This window comes from Camelus bactrianus, chromosome 8, assembly GCF_048773025.1.
Source record: "Camelus bactrianus isolate YW-2024 breed Bactrian camel chromosome 8, ASM4877302v1, whole genome shotgun sequence".
NCBI lineage: Eukaryota > Metazoa > Chordata > Mammalia > Artiodactyla > Camelidae > Camelus > Camelus bactrianus.
This window is the reverse complement of record NC_133546.1, coordinates 50,284,552-50,310,668: the sequence shown is the minus strand read 5'-3', so window position 1 is coordinate 50,310,668 and position 26,117 is coordinate 50,284,552. Positions and strand designations below refer to the sequence as shown.

The window sequence follows — 26,117 nt, the reverse complement described above, 5'->3', positions numbered from 1 at the left end:
TTCTACTTTCAAAATATGTTTAGAATCCTTCCATTTCTCTCCACATCCATTGCTACAATTAGAGCCAGGGGACCTTTGCCTGGACATGTACTTTGGCACTTGAACAAGCCTCTGTTCTGCATCCCCTTGTAACTCATCCCCTAAATCACAGCGTCTAGCTGATGTTTTTAAAAGCAAAATGATCCGTGTCATTTTCCTATTTCAGCTCATTTATTTATTTCCATTCTATTTTGTTAAGATCCAAACACGATTTATAATGAATTCCTTACCTCTCCCCCTCAGCTCTCACTACCCTCTTAGGTGTTTTCTATGCTCCAACTACACTGGCTTTTTTCGCATTTCCTCACAGGTTCAAAACTTGCTATTACTTTGGCAATAGAGTTTTCGCAATCTGCAGTACCCACCCCTATCCCCTTTGCCTGGCTAACTTACTCATCCTGGGAGTTGCAGCTTAAATTTACTTCCTTAGATAGGGGTCCCCTAAGCCTAATCAAATTTAAGTTTCTCATTGTGTCCTGTACTTTTCTTCCTGGCACTTCCTGTAATTGTGTATTTATGCTTTTTTTTTTAAAGCTGTGTCCCTAGCCAGAATACACATCCTGTTAGCTGGTGGGGGCAGGGAGGGGAGTGTCTCCTTTCTCAGTATTTATATATTCAAGGCCTAGCAAAGTGTCTGGCACAAAGTACATCCTCATGATATATTTATTGACTGTTGAATGAATGAAGGATATCTATGAGACTCTTAAGAGATACTTCACATAGAATGCTTACTCAAGTGTCTGGTGCAACGTTATTTTCCAATAACATGGATTTTTTTTCTCCCCCAGTTTCTCCAGCTTTTCTCCATACTAACAAAGTGGGAAGAGATAGCTAGCAGTTAAACAATCACTGGGCTTGGGCTGTGGGTCAGGGCTGACATCTGGGCTTAGGAGGATGGCAGATCGGGTCTTCTACATGGTGCAGTTTAACACTTTCTGACACTAATATTACATCGAAGAATAAAAATAATTGTATCATTCTGTTTATAAATTTTCCTTTTTTTTCTTCCTCTAAGCTTATGTGTGGAGATAAACAAAGACCACTCAGATGAGAACAAACAAAAGTTATTATTCAGAGCTTGCTAAAGCCAGGGAGCAACTTGCACTTGGCAGAGATTTAAGGGCAGGCAAGGGAGTAGAAAAGCTTTATTTGGAAATAAGGGAAGGCCTCAGATGTGCTCTGATTGGAGATTGTTGGTATAAGGAACTAGAGGTGAGCTAACAAGGAGCAAGGTATCTTGGGTGATTGTTTTGGAAGACCTATTTGAGTCTTTCTGTTGCTCCTGAGCTGAAAGAGTTGCGAGGAAAAAAAAACTAGGGAAGCTGGCAGTTATTGAACAAATCTTGACCTTGACTTTTCTGGGCAGATTGTGCAGAGGTTATGGTTTGGCTTCCCAGGATGCTTGCTCCAGAGGTTCTGGGTCAAAGTCTGTTGTCATGCATGGTTTGACTGTTATCTATTTGTGCATTCAGACTGTCAATGGAATCATTGAAGTCATTTGGAAGGAGAGGAAGAATTAACAAAAATGAAAAATGGCCAAGAAAAACGGACATAATTGATATGAGGAAATGCAAAAATTTCTTTATAATTGACACTAACATTAATTTTTTAGTTTTTTAAAATATGTAACTAGGATATGATTTACCATTGGAAATGTCTTAACTTTACTTACCTAGTCCTCTGAAGCTTAGCTATGTTTTAGGAGAGGCCAGATTCAGATGGAACAACAACAAAAAAAGATAGTAAGGCATATTCAGAAGATTCTTACAAAAGGATTCTGTTTAGAGCAAAAATGGTTAGAAGGATTTTACACAAAATAGGTTTGAACTGAGTTGATGACACTACATGATAATGGTGCATTTCCATTGCAAGCTGAGCTATCTAGAGGCCATTTAAGAAAACAACAAAGCACTTAGACTTTAAGAAGAATTACTTCTAAGAAACTATAGTGCAATAATAAAATCACTTAATCCTACCACATTTTTGATTGAATTTCCTTATTGAATATCCATTGCAATAACTATGTACATCATGTGCTTTCCCAGAAAAAAAAAAATCAGTCTCTTACTATTCTACTTCATTGGTTGTTCAAATGGATTTTTATTGTACTAGAGAATGTTTTCTTCTAAATAGAGATGTTAAACTAAAATCATACTTGTGTACCTCTCCTGTCCTTTCTGTAGCATTAGAGCTTGCTATCTGTTCTGGTTATTTTGCTGATAGTCCCTTAAATGTGATATTTATAGTAAAACAGAACTTGGAGAATAGAATGTTCTGTCTTCTCAATGGAAATGTCTAATAAATCCTTATTGAAATTGGCTTTTATATTAATAATATAATAATTTAGAAAAAAGCCCCATAAAGATGAAACTAATATATTTTCTGTCATGAAATGGTGCTGAGGACCCTGGAATTGTTTAGGCCTATAAACAATCATGCTGTGTGTTTGCTTCAGCATGCTTTTGTAATAAAATCAGCTTCTAATTTGTGCGTCCTTAGGGAAAATCTTGAAAAAAGAAAAGTGGCTATAAAAAGCCATCTTATGGGATATATGTTTGTCAATTTCTACAAAATTAAGAATTTATACAAATAATATAAAACAAGATAATCCATATTGGCAAACCTTTAAAAAGTTTAAATTTGTTATACTTTACTTTCAAGTGAAGCTTCATTTCAACTTTCAAAATCCATACTTTCTGATGATTCACTGTTTGCATTTGTATCTATCAGTATAGAAACTGCTATCAGCAGTCATAGGCTTCTTGCTGAAAACGCAAATATTTTGATGATACAGGGAGAGAGTGAGAATTAGTACTAAAACCATGCCTGCCTGAGTTTTCAGGCATATATGTTCCAGGATCAGAACATGTTTCAAAGTGTTTTTTGAAGAAATTTTTTCTGTAGAATATATATATTTTAAAGAAGAGTGGTAATTTCTTTAGAAACTTTTACTATCGAACTTTCTCTTGCCTGTAGAATCCTATAATCATTACCTTCCTATGAAAAAGGTGTCTAAATGGAATTTGCAGTCTTCAAAATTTATCTAAATCTAAAAATTCACACTAGATAGGTGAGAACTATTTTTTGAAAGATTTGTACATGCCTGATACATAGCAGTTTTTATCTTTCTCTCTTTGATGGCATTTGATACATACATCCTGGTCCCCATGACAACAATGACCCCTTTTCTAGGAAATGAGATTTCTTTTGCCTCCCTGCAGGAAAGCAATGCTAATGGTGATGTTGACCAGTAATCTTTAAGCCAGTGGGAAATGTGTTGTTTGCTTCTTAAAAAGCAAAAATGCATCCTAGGCAGAACTCAACCTTAGTGTCTTTCTTTGGCGATGTTAACCATTTGATTTGTCCAACTCTTAAAAAGAATCATTGCATGCCCTACCACACAATTGTACTGCTATTTCCTGGTTTTGTTTTGTTTGTTTATGCATGATGTTTATGTTTAAAAATCAGTGGAATTACCTTAATTAAGGGCACACAATTGCTTATTTTGTCTCATCAGAGAATACCAAATATTGATTTTTCTCTTTCAACTACTGAATTTGAATTAAACATATATAATAAACGTAATTGTAATGCATTGGTTTGAATTCAAAGTGATCTCTGAACTATATTTTTATCCTTGAAAAAATATCCCTTAATTGAATATTATCACATTGTTGTATTTGAGAACAGTTAGTTCATCAATTCAAATTTTATTTAAAAAAATCAAAACTACCACCTGTCTCTCAACTCTTTAAACATATTTAGGGTTGACTTTGCCCTAAACAAAAAGAAAAATCTTAATGGTGAAAAAAATCTATGTTTAGATGGGTCATCCATTTCTGTGAGATCATTATATAGTTATTGATGTATTGTTCTATTAATGCTGTAGTTCTCAAATGGTGAAATTTCAGACACTATGTAAACTGGTTGATAGATAGTTTTGGAAAAGTGATTAACTGAGGGGTTTTTTTCACTGTCCTCATAGGCCAAACCACTTATATATGAACAAAACCCAGTTCCCAGATAATTATTCTTTTCTCTTAATTCTCCCTGTCAGGCAGGACATAGTCATTGCTATGAGATATTTCATGTTTATCACTGAGAGATCAGGTGCCAGTTCTCTTTGACATGCTCTCCTGTTTATACTTAGTCCAATGGAGGTACAATACTGTTAATTATTACTAGACAATATTATTATTAGACACTAATGTAAATAACTATCTCTACTTTCCATTTACAAATTTAACATTGGAAGGGGTGAAGTAAGTGAAGGAAAAAAAGTCTGATTTACCTGCAACACTTAGTAAGAAAACTACTCTGTTAAATAAACTCTGTCCCCACTATTCATGGTCCATATGGGCTTGAGAAACCTGAGCTTGCAAATTATCCACAAGGAATGGGTGCACTAGTTAACAGAGAAGTATACAGCCCACCAATGTATAATCAGTCAATTGGAGAGAATATATACCTCCCAAATGTAAATTAGCATTTAATATCAATACCTTTCTTCTGCTTTCTACTTCTCAATACCCTCAAACAGTACTATCAGTGATGCCCTTTATTCTCAAAGAAATGGTAAATACACTGCAAGGCAAATTATATGGGTCATATGGTTATAGGCAACTAATTATTGGGAAGAATTTTTTTTATTGAAGTATAGTTGATGTACAATATTAAAATATTATATAAGTTATAGGCATACAATATAGTGATTCACAATTTTGAAGATTATATTCCATTTATAGTTATTATAAGATATTGACTATAGTTCCTGTATTGTACAATATATCTTTGCAGGTTATTTTATACATAATAATTTGTACCTCTTAATCCCCTACCTCTATATTGTCCCTTCCTCCTTCCCTCTCTCCACTGGTAATCACTGGTTTGATCTCTATATCTATCAGTATGTTTCTTTTTTTATTATATTCACTGGTTTGTTGTTATTTTTTAGATTCCACTTATAAGTGATATTATACAGTATTTGTCTTTCTCTGTCTGACTTATTTCACTTAGCTAATACCCTCCAAGTCCATCCATGTTGCTGCAAATGGCAAAATTTCATTCTTTTTTATGGCTGAGTAGTTTTCCATTGTGTATGTATACTACATCTTTTTATCCGTTCATCTGTTGATGGACACTTAGGCACTTAGGTTGCCTCCATATCTTGGCAATTGTAAATAATGCTTCTATGAACATTAGGGTGCATGTATTCCTTTGAATTAGTTTTTTTTTTTTTGGATGTATACCCAGGAGTGGAATTACTGGGTCATATAGTAGTTCTATATGACATGCTCTCCTGTTAATACTTAGCCCAATGGACGTACAATAGTACTTCCATACTGTTTTCTACAGTAGCTGCACCAATTTACATTCCCATCAATAGTGTACAAGTGTTCCCTTTTCTCCACATTACTGCCAACATTTGTTATTTGTGTTCTTTTTGATAATAGCCATTCTGACAGATGTGAGGTGATATCTCATTGTAGTTTTGATTTGCATTTCCCTGATGATTAGTGATGTTGAGCATCTTCTCATGTTCCTATTGCCCATCTGCATTTCCTCTTTGGAAAAATGTCTATTCATTTCTTTTGCCCATTTTCTAGTCAGGTTGTTTTTTTGATGTTGAGTTGTATGAGCTATTTATATATATATATTGAATATGAACCCCTTATCTATCATATTATTTGCAAATATCTTCTCCCATTCACTAGGTTGTCTTTTTGTTTTGTTTCCTTTGCTTTGCAAAAGCTTTTAAGTTTAATTAGGTCCCATTTGTTTATTTTTGCTTTTATTTCCTTTGTTTTAGGAGATAGATCCAAAAAAATATTGCTTCAATTTATGTCAGAGTGTTCTGCCTATGTCTTCCTCTTGGAGTTTTATGGTTTCTGGTCTTACATTTAGGTCTTTAATCCATTTTGTGTTTATTTTTGTGTATGGTGTTAGAGAATGTTCTCATTTCATTCTTTTACGTGTCAAAAAGAATTTTTTTAAGGCAACTTTATTTAATGATAAAGATTCTACATTGTACTAAGACTTTTTTGTAATGTACAGTGTGGTTTCTCGTGATCACCACCCAGGCCTTCTTTGGAAAAGAACCACTTTGACTCTTTGCTCAAGACAGATGTATTTGTCTATAATTAAGTCAAAACAACATATAATCAGAAAATTCTTTTCCTTTTTACATTGTTTTGTAATGAACAGCTGTATTGCTTTTTTTTTTTCACTCCCCAACATCTATAGTTATATTGTTAGTAAAGTCAAAAAGACTTTGGAAATAAAATTTTGATAGATTCTATTGTGCCAACTGTTTTTTAGTGGAAAAAATATTTCTTAACTTTAAATGAGCTTGACTTCATATGTAACTAATATTTTATACCTAGTTTGGAATGTGTATTTTGTTCCTACCTGAGAAAGTTTTTGGTATACTTGTCAAACAAATTATTATTGCAAGTTGCACAGAGAATAAAAAAGCATGTCCCACTAATTCTACTAACAAGAAGCAATGCTAACATACATGTTTAGATGAAATTATGAAGTGCTAATTACAGATGAGGTAAATAATTATATAGCTTGGGGGAGGAAAGAGAAACATTCGACATAGAGGAGTAATACAAGGTACAAAACAAAAGATGTTTACACTGAGAATACTGTCAAAAACAAAGAAAAATAAATAAAGCATGAGGAACAAAACATGGAAAACAGAATCTGTAAATATAAAAGAATGGACATGTAATATGCATTCAGCATTTGCCAAATGAGTGAATGAATGAATGAGTAAGTTTGGAAAGTTAACAACTTAAAAAAAACCATGAAAATCTATTATGTAATAATTTACTCACTTATTCTATTCAGTCATTTATTCAATAAATATTCATTAGATATTTATTATATAAATTTCAAAGTGGTGACATCCTTCCTTTAAGGCACTTAGAGTTGAACACAAGAGTTCAAGGTAAATAAAATGAAATATAATTTTAATTCAAAACAAAACATAATGGAATTTCTGAGACAAAGAATATAACATTTATTCCTGCATTCAACTGATACATTCAGTCCTCACATAGAAAGCCCCTGGTATGTTCCATAGTCAAAGGCTTTGGGATACAAGGATGAGTAAGACAGTCTCTACCCTCAAGGGATTTCAGTTTAAACTAGAGAGAGATAAAAAAAGAATTACAATTCAAATGTAATATGATATTTATGTGTGGGGTGTATGTATGTGGATACACACATAATTTGTTCTGTCCATTGCTACGCAGAAGAGGAGACTGCTTTTCCAAATTTTTCCATCAGTGATCAAGATATATATGTTAGGTAGTGAACGGAAAACATATTCTATTTAAAGAATATAACATTTGTAGAAAATGTGACCACATGAATAGTTCAGGAAAATTATAAATGCAATAAAATCTACCTTCAGAAAATGGAGAAATGCCTTATATTTCTAGCAAATATAATGAAAAAAGAATTATAGAATCTGTCTCTGTCTTTCTGTCTCTGTCTCTCCTGATTGAGATTTAAAACTTCCAAATAGAGAATACTGGAAGCTTTCAATAAAAATACACTTACCAACAAAGAAACAAGTATTAGGCTGCCCTCAGTCTTTTTTAGTAACATTAAATATTAGAAAACATGAATAAGACTTACAAAGCTCTTGAAGGAGAAAGGCTTTGACACAATATGTCTTTATTTAGTCAAGTTTTCTTTATACAAGAACATGACAAAAATATTTTCAGATCTTCAAACAAACAGAAGCATGTCACATAGTTATCCTGTCTAAACAAATTGTCTTGTAGAAGAACAATGATAAATGAAAAGCAAACACTCAGCAAGAAAGAGACTGCGGCTAGAAATCCTACTAAACATCAAAAGCGGTTAAAACATACAGAGAGAAGGTTTTGAATAATTGTTTTAAAGATTAAATGAAAAAGTACATTTGTTTTCCTTGGAAGAGAGATGATTTGTAATATTACAAAGCAAATGAAAAGGAGAGGTAGTGTCCACAACCCCAAATTAAATTAACTAAAACTGTGAATCAGTGTATGTAGTAGCAGAATGGACCAAAGCAGTGAATTTTCATAGAATAGATGACATTTTAATCTTTATGATCCAATATTGATTTTATAATGTGGTTGTAAAAGTTTAAACAAAAGTTGACAATACCATTTAGTAGACTTAAAACTTCATCTCACAAATTACTACAGGAAAAACTGTCTACCAAAAAACCCAGAAGTAAAGAAGAAATTGTGAAGACCAGATAATATGATAGGAGCAAGGCTAAAAATAAGATTCAGGGAGAAAAAAGATCATTAAACATATTTATGATGAGCTGCTAATAAAGAAAACTATAAAAAGAGAAATATGTTGAAAGTGTAAGTATAAATAATTATTTATTAGCAAATGCAAATACACAAATAATGGCAGCAAGGTAAGCATGATTAATGGTAGATACTGGTTAGGTGAAAAAAATTCATTGGAATAAAAAGTTATTCTTATGTAATAAAATATACTATCTAGAAATAAAGGCAGTAGTCTTAAACTGTTATATCATCCAATTATTTAAGTCAAACTATTGAAAGTAAAAGATGAATTGTTAGAAAGACCATTGTATTATACCATGAACTGTCAGAGGAATGGTAACAGACACAATAGCTTTGGAAAGCTATGTTGCAATATGTACTGCTAATCCTAACAACTCATAATTTGGGCTCAGTAATTCCAATTCTAGAAGTCTGTTTTTAAAATAATAAAATATATAGGCAAATATTTGTAATAACTGTGTTTACTGTATAAAGCCTTCTTTATAACAATAAGAGTTAAATTGTGATATGTTTACATGATGTTCATTTCATATAATAATTAAAATTAAGAACATGATTAATTTTTAATGCCAGAAGAAAATGCTCACAATTTTGTAGAAACAGCATATATTTAATAATTTATATAATAAATTGTAGTACCCTTATATAAACACATTACATCGACTTCTTTTTCATTTATTCCTCACAATAGCTCTGAGGTGGATAATGTTATTTCCCCATTTATACATGAGGAAGTTGAGGCACAGAGAAGTAATGTGCCCCGATCTCCTGATGGTAAGGGGTGGAGATGTAATGTGATATAGGTAGTCTGAAACCCTCTTTGGAGTCTGGACCATTAACTACAAGGCTGTGATGGAAATTATGCAAGGAGCACACATGTAAAGATAAAAGACTTGAAGGAAGTACACTAAAGCATTAGCTATGATTGACATGGGTATGTGCATATGTCCAAAGTTTAAATAGATGTTCTCTTTTATGTTTTTTGTTTTATAATTTCACAACAATGAATATGTATTCTTTTTATGAAGAAGATCAAGTTTATTTTAAGAACCATTCAAAACATTAAAGATAAAAATGAATAATCACATGATTTTCTATAGTTCTTTGTGGTTTCTGAAGTACTTTCATATTACTTATCTCATTTGATATTTATAATTAAAGCGACCTTGTGATTGATTATCTAAACCATTTTTATTTCTAAAAAGGTTGCTATTAATATTTATACCATGAAGACAATGAAAACTTGAAATATCCAAGTAAACCAGGATATAGATTTACTCTACTTAAAACATCTCTTTGAGGTCAAGAGTGCTTAGGTATCTTTATTACATTTCTTAGTGAAAAAGTAGTTAATGACTTGATTAAATCACACAATGAAAAAAGCACAGTTCTGAAAATATATTACAGGAAAAAAAAGATTGTCTTGACTTAGTCTATGGCTCTTGTGATTAAAACAAAACAAAACAGAAAACCCCACTGGTGACAGTTTTCTCAATCAATAGATGTTTTTGAATTATACAGTCCTAAGAAATTTAAAATCTACAAAATTGTACAAAATGTTATTTAATTTAAAGTTTTATGCAATTGAAATTTCTGAAACTATAGTATTCTGCTCAGGAACCTGAGGTTTATAAAAGGGGATACCTAGTATGTGTGATTATAGGTTATCATTCATGAGCCAGAACACCTTCATCCAAATAATACTAGGAAAGCAGCAGACAGAGAATGAAGCTAGATAAATATGTTTAGATGAGTGAATCTTTAGCAAAATTGTTTTCTATACAAGTATTCATGGTGGATGATGGTAAGTGAAAGGAGCAATATTTTTCATTAGTGATTTGGTTAGAAAGTTGAAAAACTTACTGGTCAAGCTTGAGGGTGTCATTAGGCAGATGACAGTGAGCAAATGGTATTTGCCAACGCGTTGGCTGGTGGAATTATATGTCTGAAAAACGATTTAGCCAATAGTGAAAAAAAAGGAAATAAAAAATGAGGGCCAAATGTATAATAGATATTAATTACAGATTGGGGCAAAAAGGCGGAAGTCACTGCAAAATACAATCTGCAGATGTCTTGTATAGCCAACAGAGTTTTTTTGTTTTCGTTTTAATGATTTTGAATTGGAAACACTTTAAGCAGGTCAGCAGGCATTCTGGATTTGGCATCCCTTCTGTCCTCTGCCCAGGTCCCCAGCAGGGCCTCTGCCACCTCTGGTGGTGCCTTGCTGGGAACTTGCAGCTCTGGGAACATGCAGCCCAAAGCACATGGCTCTGGGAACATGCAGCCCAAAGCACATGGCTCTATGAGCAGAGCAGGGACAGGATTGTGGTCCCTGCTTGTTCTTGCACTTTGAGATTTTATGAGATTTAAAAACTGCACACCATAGCCTGGAAATTCTTACTACTGGTTCATACCTTTTCATGTCACACACTGATGTAACCTGTCTGGCTCCTGAAGGCCTTTCATTATGGATCCTAAATTATAATTAGTCTCTATCTCCATGACATCATGGCATAATAATCTAAAGTCATTTAATACACCAGTAGGTAATTCACTTTACAAAGAATGCTGGATCAAGATTTTTTTCCTTATTTTTCCCTTATTTGATTTTTTTCTTTATGTACACAAACAAAAGGAATATATAGTTTTTAACAGTAAGAGGAAAATAAAATATGAGAAAATATGGCATGAGGGTTTTTTTTAGATATTATTAAAAATATTTATATTGAATCCCTAGTATTGTTAAATGTGTTCTTGAAAAAGTATACTGGGGTTTGCATTTATATTCAACTATCAAAATGACATATCTATTCTTATGAAGAACAGAAATTATTAACATTTCCACTTTTCTGTTTCTCCAATTAAAAGGAGATAGCTATCTTAAAAAAATAGTATGAAAGCTATGCAATGAAAAAAGAGATCAAGAAGAGTACATGTGGTGAAATATAAAGAAAACAAAAGAATCATCACATTTAATTTGGATTTATGCTGATGAAATCCCTGTTAGCATATTTAGGTGGATCAGGGTAAATATTATCTGCTAAATCAATGTCACTTTAAAAATAATTTAATTTATAGGCAGTTCTTAACTTATGATTTTCCAGCTTTACAGTGGTGATGGTGCAAAAGCAATACACATTCAGTAGAAACCGTACTTCGAATTTTGTTTTTTTTTTTACTTCTTTTAAAATTTTATTTGATTTATTTTTAAAATATTTTTATTGAAGTATAGTCAGTTTACAATGTTGTGTCAATTTCTGGTGTACAGCACAATACTTCAGTCATATAGGAACATACATATATTCATTTTCATATTCTTTTTTTACCATAAGTTACTACAAGATATTGAATATAGTTCCCTATACTATACAGTATGAATTTTGAATTTTGAATTTTGATCTTTTCTTGGGTTAATGAGATGTGGTATGATAATTTCTTGTGATGCTGGCAGCTAGAGAGCTGCAGCTCCCAGTCAGCCACTCCATCACCAGAGTGAACAACTGATACACTTACTACCATTCTGTACCCACACACCAGTCTGTTTACTTTTAGCACAGTATTCAATGAGAGTTACATGAGATACTCAAGGCTTTATTATAAAATGGGTTTTGTGTTAGATGATTTTTGCCCAACTGTAGGCTAATATAAGTGTTCTGAGCACATTTAAGGTAAACCAGGCTGAGCTGTGATGTTTAGTAGGTTAAGTGTACTAAATGGATTTTCAGTTTAATATTTTCAGCTTACGATGTGTTCATCCGTAAGTCGAGGAAGATCAGCAAGTACAAAATTTTATTTTAAAGATAAATCAGTAATTGATAGCTTATCTTTCATCTGAAGAAAACAAGTTGGATAATTGGCTCGAGGGATGTGGAAGACAAATTTCACGTCGATGACTCCCAGGTTTAAGAGGGTGGGAAAAGTAATACTGACTAGGAAATGCTGATTCTGCATCCCTTTTTGCTTCTGCTTTTCTTTCGTGGTTACCATTGTTATATGACATGCAGCGGTGCAGGTGCATGTATGTAAACCTCCCAAACTATGTATTTAGTGGCATCTTATGCTTATATGTGTGTCCAGAGTGTGTCTGTGTCATCCTACAGACTGTGGGCTGACAACTGCTGCTCCAGGAGGGGCGAGGAGGGGCAGGAACACTCTGTTCATCCCACCCATGTTCCTTATCTGCCCCTCAATTGCACCCCACCCCCACAATCTGCCCTGGAATAGGCTTGGGTGCAACACCCAGAACCCACTCCTCAAATAAAAAGTTCAGAGTGGATATTAAAAAAAAAAAAGCTCACTGTGTTTAGTGAGTATAAAATTTCTGAATGCAGAGAGTATATGGCCTAATGTATCAGAGGGTATTAGTTAAATAAAATACGTATTAAATAGAATACAAGTAGAAGTACTGGAATGGGTTATCCAGATGAGATTGTGCAATAATATCCTTTCTTTGGAGTATTTTTAAAACTGCAAAGATATATTTTCAAAAGCTCCAAAGGTAATTTTGGGGATTATTTTGCCCTACTACGGGTTTTGCAGATACCATTCAATGCCTCTTTTAAGCCTGCCTTTACCCATTAATTTATCCCGGATCCACAGATTTTGCCCTGTCTTTTAGCTTTGTCCATACAATATGGCATGTTATCTTTGTAATGAAAGGGTAAAATAGATCCATTACAGTAAAAGATATCTGCTGTTAATGAGTTTCTAGCCAGCTGTTAAGGTATCATCAAATGTGGTTTATCTTGGTGAATGAAAGTTTGAATGGAAAATTAAGCTCCCACACTGACTGCAGAAGTGCAATGGATCATTTTGTTCTTTAATGTCACACTTCACTGGACACACTCCACAAAGCAGTGAATCATGCTTAAAACAAGCAGCCTTTACTGAAACAACAGCAGACAGTGCAGCAGAGGTGAATAATAAGTGTTAGCAGTCTTAACTTTCTCTGCAGCGCTCTCTCCCAGGTGCCTGATGGACAATTTACAAAGTACACATGCTATCTTACAGATTGGAACTTGGGATCCAGCCAGTGGTCTGAATATGACAGAAAGTCAAAAGGGAAAGCCAGCCAACATCACCGATTCCTTATCCAATCGTTCTTTGATCGTTACCACCATTTTGGTAAGTATTTGTTTTTCCATTCTTTTTAGATAAATGCAGATAAGCATGGAAGTAGATAGAAAAAGACATTGTAATTGGAACAGTAATGAACAGAATGTAATGTATTTTACAGTCATTTAGCAATTACTGTATAACTGATGAGTCAATGTTAATTTAGTCACAGTTTTATTTTGTTAGCCTTTAATGACGTAAATTATATTAATGTTTGGGCTGCTTATGTTGATTAATAATACAGCTTCATATATTACTGGAAATCTTTCTGTTTCTATAAAATTAGTTACTATTGAAGAATTGTCAGCGTTAAGATTTGAAAAATGCACAAATTTGCCGCTGTATAAATATAGGGATGTGAAGAGCCGCGTGTGAACTTTTCTTCTGCTTTCATCTCCTGCAAAGTATTTCCGAGGGCATATCACTTATTTTTCAGAATTTTTTTTTCTATTATAATTATATTTTAACCTTGCTTTCAATTTAATTGTTTTCATCATGGAGAATCACTTTTACTTTACTAATCTCTCTAATGAAATCAAATGACAAGTGCTTTCTTAAGCTAGAAATATTTTCGCCACCAACAGAATTAAATTAATACTGATAAGTTAGATATTTTTACCCCTCTTGTAATCATGTATTTCAATTAGATCACACAGTAGTGTTCACTTATGTCTACTGTGCCGTTTGCAAATGGGAATTTTAATTTTAGGCTAAGCGAGGAGCTTTTATATGATTTAGTCGGTACTTTTTACCTGCAGAATAAGTTTGTCAATGCTAGTTCCTGAGTCTCCCTGGGTCATCAGTAGGAATGTGAGATGAATGGCCAGAACAAACCACCACACACTTTTAGCCTTTACATAATTTCTAAATTTGATTTATGTTGGCAAATCAAGTTGGGAGGAATTCATAATCTTGTCCTTTTAGTAACAACGAAGGGTGTCCAATCTCTAGGTATGTCAAACCAAAATAGCTTGGGCGAAAGACTCTTGATAATGAAGCAAAGCTGGTAATCATGAAATGACACTGATGGAAGTTTATGAGGTTTTTTAATCACTTCCTTGCTAAGAACATCAGTGAATACTTGTTCCATCATATCCAAACTTCCCAGGTCCCTTTTAACTTAATCTATGTCTCCCTCTCTTTCCAAAGATAACTCTTATACCCAATGATCCACCAGCCCTGGTGCTCAGTCTCGCAGGAGACTAGTACATCTTTTTTCTGCCAGTATATCCTGCATCTCGTTACTTGCTGCTGGGACGGTTGCAGTAACCATGTGACTCTCCCTCCTGCTGACAGCCTTCCCCTTTGCAGTGTACTTCACTGTCTACCATGAAGATCCAGTTCTGTCATTTTCCTGTTTCTCTGCTTGTAAGTCTTTAATGAATCCATATTGACCATTAAAAGGGCCCTCAAATTTTGGCCCTGATGTTCAAAGCCTTCTACAGTCTTGTCTTCTCCCACCTTCCTCTCTTCATTTCCCATTACTCCCTTTCAGGAGTCCTGTGTTTAAGCTGAACTGGAGTGACCAGTTAGCCTGTTACTGTGATTGTGTTAGCTCTGTTCTCTTAGTTGCAAGATGTTTCTCTCCGTTTCTAAGATAGTATAGAACTTGTCAGTAGTTTATATTATTTAGAATTAATATTATACTATTCTTCAGTTATTTCACGTGTGCAGTATTTCTCCAGACATCACTGGCAGTTTTTTGGAGGAAGAGGCTCTGACTAAGTCTCCTGTTTTTACACCATATGTGCCTCTACAGTGCACACAGAGTAAAGAATGCTGGGCAAAGGATGTCTGTGGACTTCTACAACTGGCCCCCATACTCCTTTCTGTGTTCTCTTTGATCCAGCCAAACTCTTAAATACATCACTTATTTCATGGCTCTGAATCTTTGTTTAGTTCTTTACGTGCCCCTGTGAAAGTTCTATTTATCCTTCCAGAGCCATCTCAAATGACACCCCTTCCGTGAAACTGTTTGATCTTTCCATTAAATTGTGTATGTTGTAGGGAGTGATATGTACATGTTACATATCACAGTACTCTATCATGGCACTTACCATGCATTGGTTTTTTTTTTTTTAATTTTAGAAATTTTGTGTATATCTGTGTCTCTATTTGGCAGTAATCTGTACAAACCCAATAATCAAATTTTACACTTTTTAGATCTCTCAGTGTCAGAGAAAAGTGCCTTGAGCATAGAAGGCTCTCAATATATATTTGTCAAATTAAATTAAATAATGACATTTAATTAAGTGGAAAATTAGAGGGAGTAAACAATTTTCAAATGACTATATTTAAATATTTTTCAAGTGTGTAAGTTATTGCAAATGTCTTGTTCAAACAAAGTAAGTGATTAAGACTACCCATATAATTTCTCAATTTTGCTTTCTTATTCAGGATTGTTTTATAAGTATCAGGATATTTTTCTCAATAATAAACAATTTTATATCTACTTATAAACAAGTGATATTTAATCTTAACTTCATATCAGAGCCAGGTATAAAGCTTTTTAAAAATTATTGCTACCCCAGACACACTCGATACCTTTTGAAACAGTATTTATAGGCTTTGTACATTGGACATCTTCATTTTTAAAGTTCTGCAGGTAATTCTGATTTATAATGATGATTGAAAACTATTCCTCAGATAATTACTTTATATAACTAAGATGTAAGATTACATCTGGAACACACTATAAGCTTACATTTTATTAAATAGGTTATTTACATTTTAGACATTGTCACAGTATTGGTTTCTAAGAGATTCTGAGTTTTGGTAGAAAGAAAGTCATTTTATTTGTTTTTATATCACTTAGTTGAAAAATTATTTTGCTGACTACTCTGATCATAGTGTATCAACAATCAGGAAAAAAATGAAGAGATCATTTACTTTATATAAGCCAACTTGATGTAATTTACTGATACTTAATTTATATTTTATAAGGAGGTTATGATCATTTGATTTATGCTATAGTTATTTTGTCCATTTGTCTCTTGGAAAATCTTAAAGAAGATTCTGGCTATGTTGTGAATAATGATATCTCCACAAAAAGAAGTTCATTTATAATTCTTCTTTAACATTCTTATTGTGTATCTTAAAAAAAAACAGTGAGGTATTCTAGAATTTGACATTATCACTGTGCTTATCATAATCAGCTCCATTTCTCTTGAATTTTATGTATTTTTTTATTTTTATTCTTTCTTTTTTTATTTAAAAAATATGTACTGAATGATGATGACATACCACACTTTATGCTAACCACTGTGTTTGATGGACAAAACAGACATGGTCTCTGCCGTTATGGAGTTTAGAAAATGGTAAGGATTCATAAGGAGAATTATACACACACACACACACCCCATACCATGTGATTAGGATATAAGAGAAAATAAATGGCATGATGACTTTTACAGAATTATCTATACTGGGATCAGGAGTGGAAGGATGAGTTGGGTCAGGCCTCCCTGGAAAAGAATAGACAGCTGAGACCCAAAGTGTGAGAAGAAATTATCAAGGTAAAGAACAGGGGAAGGAGTATTCTCAGCAGAGAGAACAGCATATACCTAAAGCAGGAAAGATCTTGGAAAATTGGCAAAATTGAAAGAAGACCGTGGTGACTGAGGCTGGTGCTTTTATCTGCTTCTCAGCTTCATGAAATGTGATTATATGATTATGGTTCATTACAAAAAAATAATAGCACACATTTTTGGCATGCTGGCTACATGCTGGACATTGTTTCAAGATTTACTTATTTAATTGTCGTAATAGCCATTTGAGGTAGATACTATTATCAGTACTATTTTACAGGTGAGAAAGCTGGTATTCAGATTGCCTAAGTAACTTCCTCACCGTCACAGAGCGAGAAAGTAGAGGAGTGGGGTTTCAGGCAATCTGTGTAGCCATCGTGAGCAACCAATAATGTAAAATGAAATCTCTAGAGGCCTGATGTGGAAAAGTCTAATAGCTATAGTGTATGATTGAGAATTGCTCACCTAAAGCAGTGCTTCTCATTCAGAAATCCCATGTATACCAGAGCGCCATGATGCCATTACAGGTGTGTCCTCAAACATCTGGACACTTCCCTCAGACGCCAAGGTACAGGCTACTCTTGCTTGGATGTCTTGGGCCTCTTTTTGTCTCCTCTCCTAATTGAACACTCAGTTTTCTTTCCACTTCTTTAAACCATAATCTCAGAATTTTCTGGGCAGTCACAATAGTATTGGGGCTTATCTCACCTTTTCTCTTTAGAATTAAGACTAAGCATCTTGTTTACCAATGTCTTTTGCTTCTCTTCAACAACACAACCTATACCCAACACACTGCATGGATGTAGTGTAGAGTTTTATCATGGAATGAATTCATTTTAGAAAGCTCTAAACACTTTTCAAAATATTTATTTATTTATTTATTTATTTATTTATTTATTTATTTATTTATTTATTTATTTATTTATTTACAGTTTTGGATTAAATGGTATCGTATAATTTGGAAATTATGTAACTACACCTGCAGGTCTAGACCTAAACCTCATGTCTACTCATGCGCTCTCTTTAATAGTCCTCGTATTACCTCTCTGGTCTTTGAATTTCAAATTCAATGGTTGTTTTAATTTCCTTGCTTCTTGTGTTTTTCATTATTAGCAGCATTAAAAATTTCAACCTTAGAATCATGTTTTCATCTATGATGATTTCATTTATTGCATAGCAATTGTTAAAGTATAAATTCCTAATCACCAAAAATAGCAATAAAAATACTAATTCTGAATGAGAGGTAGAAAGCCTTTAAAGAATAAAATGTGCTCTATTTTCAGCTTATTACCCTCACCCTCTTGTCTTTACACTATGGATACACTAGCCAGAGGCAGTATCAGGTGGCTGAATTATTTAAGTTCATATAGGGAATGCCTCTTTTCCCTCTGTGTTGTTGTCTTTCAGTAATTTTTTTCAGGCTTGTCTAAATATGTCGTGTGCTTCCCACTGTGCTGCTCCTGTAAAATAATTGGTTTTTGTCCATCAAAAGATTACTAGCACCAAATGCCATAGTACATGTTCTTTCCCTTGATGACTAGTAGCACTTTAGCTTGCAAATGACTATGAATTTGATTACTGTTTTAGAAAAATCACATATTCTTAAGGAGGGTCTTTCTACCCATTTGCTCAATGAATTTAACAAACATGCTTGCATCTGCAACTTAGTCTTATTTTTTATTTTCTTAGCACTTCCTGGAAGGTTGTGTGTTTCAGTACTGCTTTGACTTGCTTAGGCCTGTTAAGCTTTATTGCTGCAGCCCACAGACACAGGAGGCTTATCTGGGAGCAAACTCCAAGGACAATGGAAGGAATCACAGTACAAAAGAGAGAACTAACCGAATCATCCCCTAAACGATTCTGCAGCTTCTTCCATAATATCAACAAAAGCAGATTTCTAGGGCTTCGAGTCTGTCCCTGCAATAGGTTTTTCCTCTGATTCTTCGCTTTCTATTGTCACAGGACTGTCAAGCACGTAGTTCTTAGAGAGTCACTAGCATTCGAGCTTGGAAACCCAGACAGTGCAGCTTTACAAAGAAAAAATGATTTTCATTCTTATCAATCTCTATACCATTTCTAAGCAGTTTTTATCATGTATTCGGGAGATAGTAAGACCAAAATAATGTAAGGAAGATATCGTATGTACAGACATACATGTATAAGTATTACTTAAATGTTAATGTGAGCTGAGTGCCTCATTCAGACTCAGGCTTATACCCCATTCCTGCAACCAGCTTACTCAAAGGAAACCAGACCTTTTCTGGCCATTTTTTCTTTGACGGAGATGGTGCTTACACTGCATTTCTCCCTTTCATTGTTGCTCTAATAGCTTGATGTATTTTATTTCAAATAACTTCTTATATTCTCTTAGACCTCCATATCAGTCAGATCAACATAAAACTTTTGGTGGTGGTGTCATAGAGAAAGAAACTGTGTGTTTTAATGTGAAATTAGGCATAATTTTTAAAACACTAGGGTCTCAATTTTTAGAGCTTTATAAGTGACCAGAACTTCATTTTTTACCACATAATCACACACACACACACACACACACACACACACACACACACACACACTTCCTTAATCTTTCTTTATTAAATCTTATTTTTAAATGCTATCATAATAAAGGTCCTTAAATATTTTCATTTTGTTGTTATATTCTTTTTCATTGCCAACATTATTGTCAATACCATAATTTTCTTGAAGATTATTTTATTAGGAGCAATAGATTAAGTCTGTTACAGAAGAATGACTGGGGAAATCTGAATTTTGGGTTCAACCTAACCACAGCAGACTACATGGAAATGAAATAATTTTGCTTTAGCTTTCTCATTTTTAAAGACGCACTCACAATGGTACCATGTAAAATTACACAATCTATATTTCACTTATGCCCCGATCTGAGATTCAGATGTAAATTTGCAACTACTTATGGGACGTATGTCTACCTGTGTGTTGAGGATCAAGACTCAACACGATTCAGATCTCCTTCTTCAATTCAGTCGTTACCATATCTGTTCCTCCTGTATTTCCAAACTCTGTTTATGGTTCCAGTACTTTTCTACTCATTCAAGCCAGAGTACTTACCCCAACCTCTTTAAATTCCATAGTCACAATTCAGATACCAAAAAGAAGGAAAGGATAGATTATTCTAAGGGAGTTTAACAAAGAAGTGCACCAAGGAACACTTTGAACAAATGAGAGATGGTTTGTTCATGGGCACTACTGAATGAGGGATTTATAGAGTCTGATTTGAGAAACACTATAACCATGAGCAAGAGGAAGGAGATGACAATACTGAAAAATCAGGCACAAGAGTTCTTGGGAATGGATTACATGTGGGGCAAAAACAATTGAAAGAGATGGATGAGGACTTCAAGGTTAAAAGCCTGGGAGGCGGGATGTTAGCATTGCCGCAGAACATGATAAGGATGTTGGGAAGGAAGGTAATGAGCTCCATTTAGTCATATCTGAATGGAGATGTTGGCAATAACTTTGTGTATTCAGATCTTGATTACTCATGTAGGGGGATAATAAATTAGATTCAGAAATGAAATGCAGTTTGGAGATTAGCTAATAGGTGCAGTCTCCTTTCCCATCAAACCTTTTACTGGAAGAGAAGTGAAACAGCACATTTGATTGATTTGAGCTTCAGCTTTTTTTTCCCCCTTTTTCCTCTTACACTTATGTATTAAGCTAATGAAATATTTAATGGCCAAAATAGAAATACCAGTAGAAAGACAGTAACAACCAAGATCTCCAATCTAAACTGATAATTCAGTCAAGTGAAGGAATTAAATAGCATACCAGGTTTTGCTAACATATGAATGATAATCACTAAGCCGCACCCTCCTCCAAACCCTTACCTCTCTGACATCAGCAAGTATTTTTCCTGCGATGTCAGTGAACAGCACACCTACCAGACCTCTAGCAGCCCTTTTTGCTTGAAAGCTAATTTCAACCTATTACACATCATTATTTCTGTAGGATTCACTGCAATTCCAGGTAATTAAAATACTACATTTCAGGGGGAAAGATGTTCTTCTCCTCTTCCCAGATCCCGGTAGATTTTCTATAGATAGAGAGCAAAACAAAAACTCTTCTTAGGATGATAAGTATGGCCAATAAAGACTTAGTTTTTTTATATGTTATGTATATGCTCTGAAGTTATTCTTTTGAAAGGAGGTAAACAGAGTTTGCAGCAGCTAAAATGTGATGATTGTGCTTGCAGTGGTGTCCTAAAGGGATTTGTGCATGTGTATATGTATGTGTGTGTATGTGAATTAGGCATTCAAAAGAATGTCTTTGCTTACTAGACTTGCAAAACAGAAGATAAGAGAAAAAAATTTATAGATTGCCTCAGAATGCCCTTGAATTAAAAAAAAAAACAGCAAAAGTCAAATAATAAATATAATTTATTAAAAATTATTAAGGTAAAGTACTCTACGTCAGTAGGCATGGTCTCCATGCTAGCTGCACTATTTTGTTGTTGCTTTAAAACATAAGCCCCAGATTATGATAGTTATTTCTATCCAGAAAGTTAATGTGAAAGTGACTTTTTAATGTCTTGAGATCTCAAAATGAGGTTTCTTTTCCAGGCAAGAGGACAATATATGAGCTCATATGGAGACCCTCATCAGTACTTTTTGATCCTAACAAACCAGTCATCCTTAGTGTTGCCTCGTCTTGAAAACATTAAGTTGTTCTGATGGTAGCTGCTACGTTTTTCACCTTTCCCTCCTGGTATTCTCATTTCCAGTTGTGACAGCCTGTAGTGCACCCTAGGCTTCTGACATGAATATTAATTAGAGATGGCAGAGTTCAGACTCTAAGAGCCATGGTGAATAGAAGGAAATTTAAAGACGAGGAATCAGACAACGGAAAGATCTTTCTCAGCACTGTATCAGTAAAAGCACAACAGTTGGAATGGCCAAGGCTGAAAAAAGAAATGAATAATGCTGCCCAGTTAATGGAGTAATAACATTCAACTGTGTTATTATTACTTATACTTATCGGTTACTTACTGTTCTTGTTGGCCATTTCTTGCCAAATAAATTGGAACTTGTTTTTTCGCTTGTCCAGTTACATTTCTATGTATTTTTCCAACTGCTTTTAGGGTAATCTGAATCATTAAAATGTAATGAAATAGTAGTAGTTAAGCTTATTGTTAACTAATTCCCTTAAACATATGATCTTTTTCCATTTCTAAGATCAGAGTTTACTACAGACATTTATGACATTTCCTTAATTTAGCTAAGAAAAACATAACAAGCTTATGTAGAATGACTAAAATTAGTTTAGACCAGTGGTGGTATTTATTAAAAGCAGTGAAGTTGTCTACAGGCCCTGGATAATATAAGAAATTATAAAACCAAGTAGTGAATAACTTTGCAAAAGTTAATGATACTTGTTAAATCTCATCAGGTTAAAAAGAGCATTTTAAATTAATGCCAACAAACACCTTAAAGTGAATTATTTATGTATAATGTAGCAATAAATTCTGAATTTGTTTTGAAAGAATTTATAAAGCATGATTAACTAAATTAGTTCTAAAATATATATGTTTTTCATAATATTGATAAATACAAATTTCTTTTCTTTTTAAATCATCTTCCAATTCTGAGACTCACAATTTCTTTCATACTCATTAACCAAAAGTTGGCTAATTCTAAAAATCTCTATTTTTTTCTCTCCATCATAATAAATATCTCCATGAAATTTTCTTAAATAATCAAAAATAGCATATATTTTTGAAGCAATTTAGGATAGACATAGGAACAACCAGCCATTTTTAGAGGGAAAAAAATGCAAACTGTTTAATAGATAGGACATGAGAATATCAGCTCCTTCTGCTCAGAGGTGTTTAGCCCTGGCTTGGCTCCTCACTTGGCAGATGGCCTGGTGCCCTTATGCCAGCTGTCAAGCAGAAGACCTTTTAGAAAAGCTACTTATCATGTTTCCAAATCAGATTTAAAGAAAAACAGAAACTGAAGGAACAAAACATTACATTCTCCTTCACTAAGAGCCTAGTTTTCTGTTTAAACTTGCACTCTATGTTTCATCTTTAATCTTCTGTTCCAGTACTGATACTCTTTTATTATTATTGTTGTTGTTGTTATTGTTGTTGTTGTTGTTGTTGTTAATTCTAGGATGGGTTTTACAGTGCTAACAATTAGAATTGTCTGCAAATCTGCAAAGTATTCACTAGATGTCCATAATGGGAGTTAGACTCATTAACATTAAATAATATGCTGCCTCTTAACTTTCCAATAAAATTCTCAAGGAAGATTCAGGGAAAAAACAACACAAAAACAAAGTAAACAGTGATAGTGTAAGAACTCCACAGCATTTAACTTTTTTTCTGGAATGATTTATTTAATAACTGATACAATGTCATTTACAGTTCCTGACCTATTCATTTTATTACTTATTTTTGAATCAGTTTTATATTGTTCATTGATACGTATCAAGGTATTCAAATTTATGAACATAGATTTTCACATATGGTCATCATGTATATTTATAATCTAGGTCTACTGAGTCCCTTTGTCATGTAAAATTCTGTTCTTTATTTTTTCTTCTTTTAAAATTTGGTTAATTAAATTTTACTAAAAGACATGTTACTTTTACTAAAAGAAATGTTTGTACTTTAGCCATTTTCTTCTTTCTTATTTTCTATGTCACTAATTTTTCTTCTATTTCCTTTTTATTTCCCTCCTGCTTGGTTATCTGTCTTCTAGCTTCTTATTATTTAAGTGTTCCATTTAATTATTTTGTTTTAAATTATTTAACGATAATTTTATATATGGCTGAATTTTTCTCTGAAAAGTGCTTAGAAGTTAGTTTTAAAATAAAAATTACAGAGTAAAGCTTAATGGTTGGCAGAGTGCTTCAGGGTTACACAGAACCTTCATCTCTCAAACCACACCAGGCTTTGAAATTAAAGCCCACACTGTTCTGAAAGGAATGTGACTTTCCATCTGGAAGGTCTAATAAATACTTAAGTCTGTATATTGTTCTCTCTGTTGTGTAATTTGTGAAAGGAATCCCACAGCTCACAGTCTGGGTGACATTGTCCTGACTGCTACTGCTCTCAATCGAGAAGGAGAAACAGGCTTGAGAACTTACTTTTGACTGATGCAAACTTTAATTTCGCCCTCTAGATTTTAGCATGGTGAATCCAGAGTCACTTGGACTTAATTCCTCCTTCAGTTTTCTGCGAAGGTCAGGGCAAAGGAGTGTGGGTATTTTCCCAGAAATGTGTTGGAGAATCTATCTAGTTTTCTCGTTAGTACAGAATATGGACCTCTGAGCAAGAACTTTTGATGGGGAGAAGAACAAAGTATTTTTTCAGCTGCTTTTGAGAGACCAAGTCTTCTTGGTTTCCTGTAGCCTCATATTTAGCATCAAATCTTTGAAAATGATAGATAAGTTTCTTCATCGATTGCCTTACAACTATATATTTGAAAGAATTTTTTTTCTTTCTTCCCTTCTTCTTCTTTTTCTTTTTTTTTTTTGGAAAGGTCATGAATTCCAGCTAAATGAGTAGGCCACCTTGAGCACCCTGCCCTGCCCTGCCAACATCAGTATACTATTACAATGGTGGGACTGTGGTGCCACCTACATCTCAACAAGAAAATAGACTGAATTTTGGATCTACAGTTTTCTATTCCAAGAGTCCATTCTTTTTTAAACAGAATTCATCACCAACAGTCAGTCTTCTCTTTTCACTCTGCTTATACAACTTATTTCTTAAGAGCCACCCAGAACCTGCTTTATCTCTTAAGTAGAATAAAACCCCTTCTTGATGACATGTTCATATATTTGCCCCAGTGTTTTTACATCTTGCCTACAACCTGCCAATTATCCTCCACACACGATTTTCTGTACATATCTGAATTCCATGCCCACAGCTCTTAGCAAGACTTTGTTACTCTTTCTTTTTACTGTTGGGGGTTTACTGTTTATATTTGCCCAGAGCCTCAATAGTTCGCAATTTTCCAGGAATTAGAAGAGAGGATCCAGTACCTGCTTGAGCTATATTTGCTTTAAGAGTAGGAATCGATTACGTGAAGAAGGAAGACAAGATATTTCAGACTGTGAGGAAAGTATTTTTGAAGGCACCAGCATGTGAAAGAGTTTGGAGGATGTGAATAACTAAGTAACCCACTACAGCTGGAGCACAGACCATGTGGGAGAGAAGTAGTGGGTGAGAGTGAGCAGGCAGGCAACAGCAGAGTAGAAGGCCTTTGTAAGTCTCCCGAAGGAATTTAGACAGTATGCTATTCATAATGGGGCAATTTTGAAGGATTTTAAGTACATGAACAACATAATCAAATTGAGATTTTTTAAGAATCCTTCTTAGTATTGGAGACGGAATTGTACGTAGTTCACGAGCTAAGATTTGGCGAGACCGGCCAAGAGAATATTGCAAAAATAAAAGGTGATAAGGTCCAAAGTATGGCATTTTCCAAAGGGTTAGGGGGAAGGAAGTCAAATTTCCAAGATATATAGGTTAGAGGATGGGGATACATAGTAACAGTTTGCAAATTGGAGTTTCAGAAGAGGTCAGAGTTTAGGGAGACTTTTATTTTTCTGGCCAATGTGGCTGGAAACTGAATTGATGTGAAAAAGCAAATTGGGGTAATATAGGTTGAACTTAATTTTGAACATATTGCATTTAATTCTTCTATGGGATATTTGTCTGATTGGCAGTTGGACATGTAGTTCTAAAAGTGAAGAGAATGGTCTGGACTGGAGATAACATTTGGAGTTCTCAAAACAGACAGTGGCTGGCATTATGAATAGTAGCCATGTTGCTTAGTTAGCACATATATGTTTTCAGTGCATCTATACCACTGAACATTTCTCTCTTTTCCTGATACTTCTGTTGACTTTATCCTAAAACCTCCTGTATTCTGTTTGGCTTGAAAAGTAATAATAAGTTCAGGGATTCCCGAGAATATAAAGAGTCTAGGGTTAAAAAAAAAAAGACAGTCTTTCGAGTTAGGCTCAAGGGTCCCTGGTTGTCAGATGACAATCATGAGACTTTCAACACCAGTATGTTCTTACTATGTCAGGTACTTCCAACCTAACTTCCCTTTCTGATCAA

The 26,117-nt window shown here is 34.0% G+C and overlaps 1 protein-coding gene across 3 annotated transcripts in view; it reads left to right on the top strand.

Annotated features, from left to right (window-relative positions):
• The window catches only part of GRIK2 (glutamate ionotropic receptor kainate type subunit 2), a 926,084-nt gene that overhangs the window by 703,835 nt on the left and 196,132 nt on the right, over positions 1-26,117 (top strand). For all 3 annotated transcript variants that reach the window (XM_074368582.1, XM_074368583.1, XM_074368584.1), the window contains one exon: positions 13,374-13,487. In XM_074368582.1, coding sequence (XP_074224683.1) covers positions 13,374-13,487 — 114 coding nt within the window. The remainder of the gene's footprint in view (positions 1-13,373; positions 13,488-26,117) is intronic.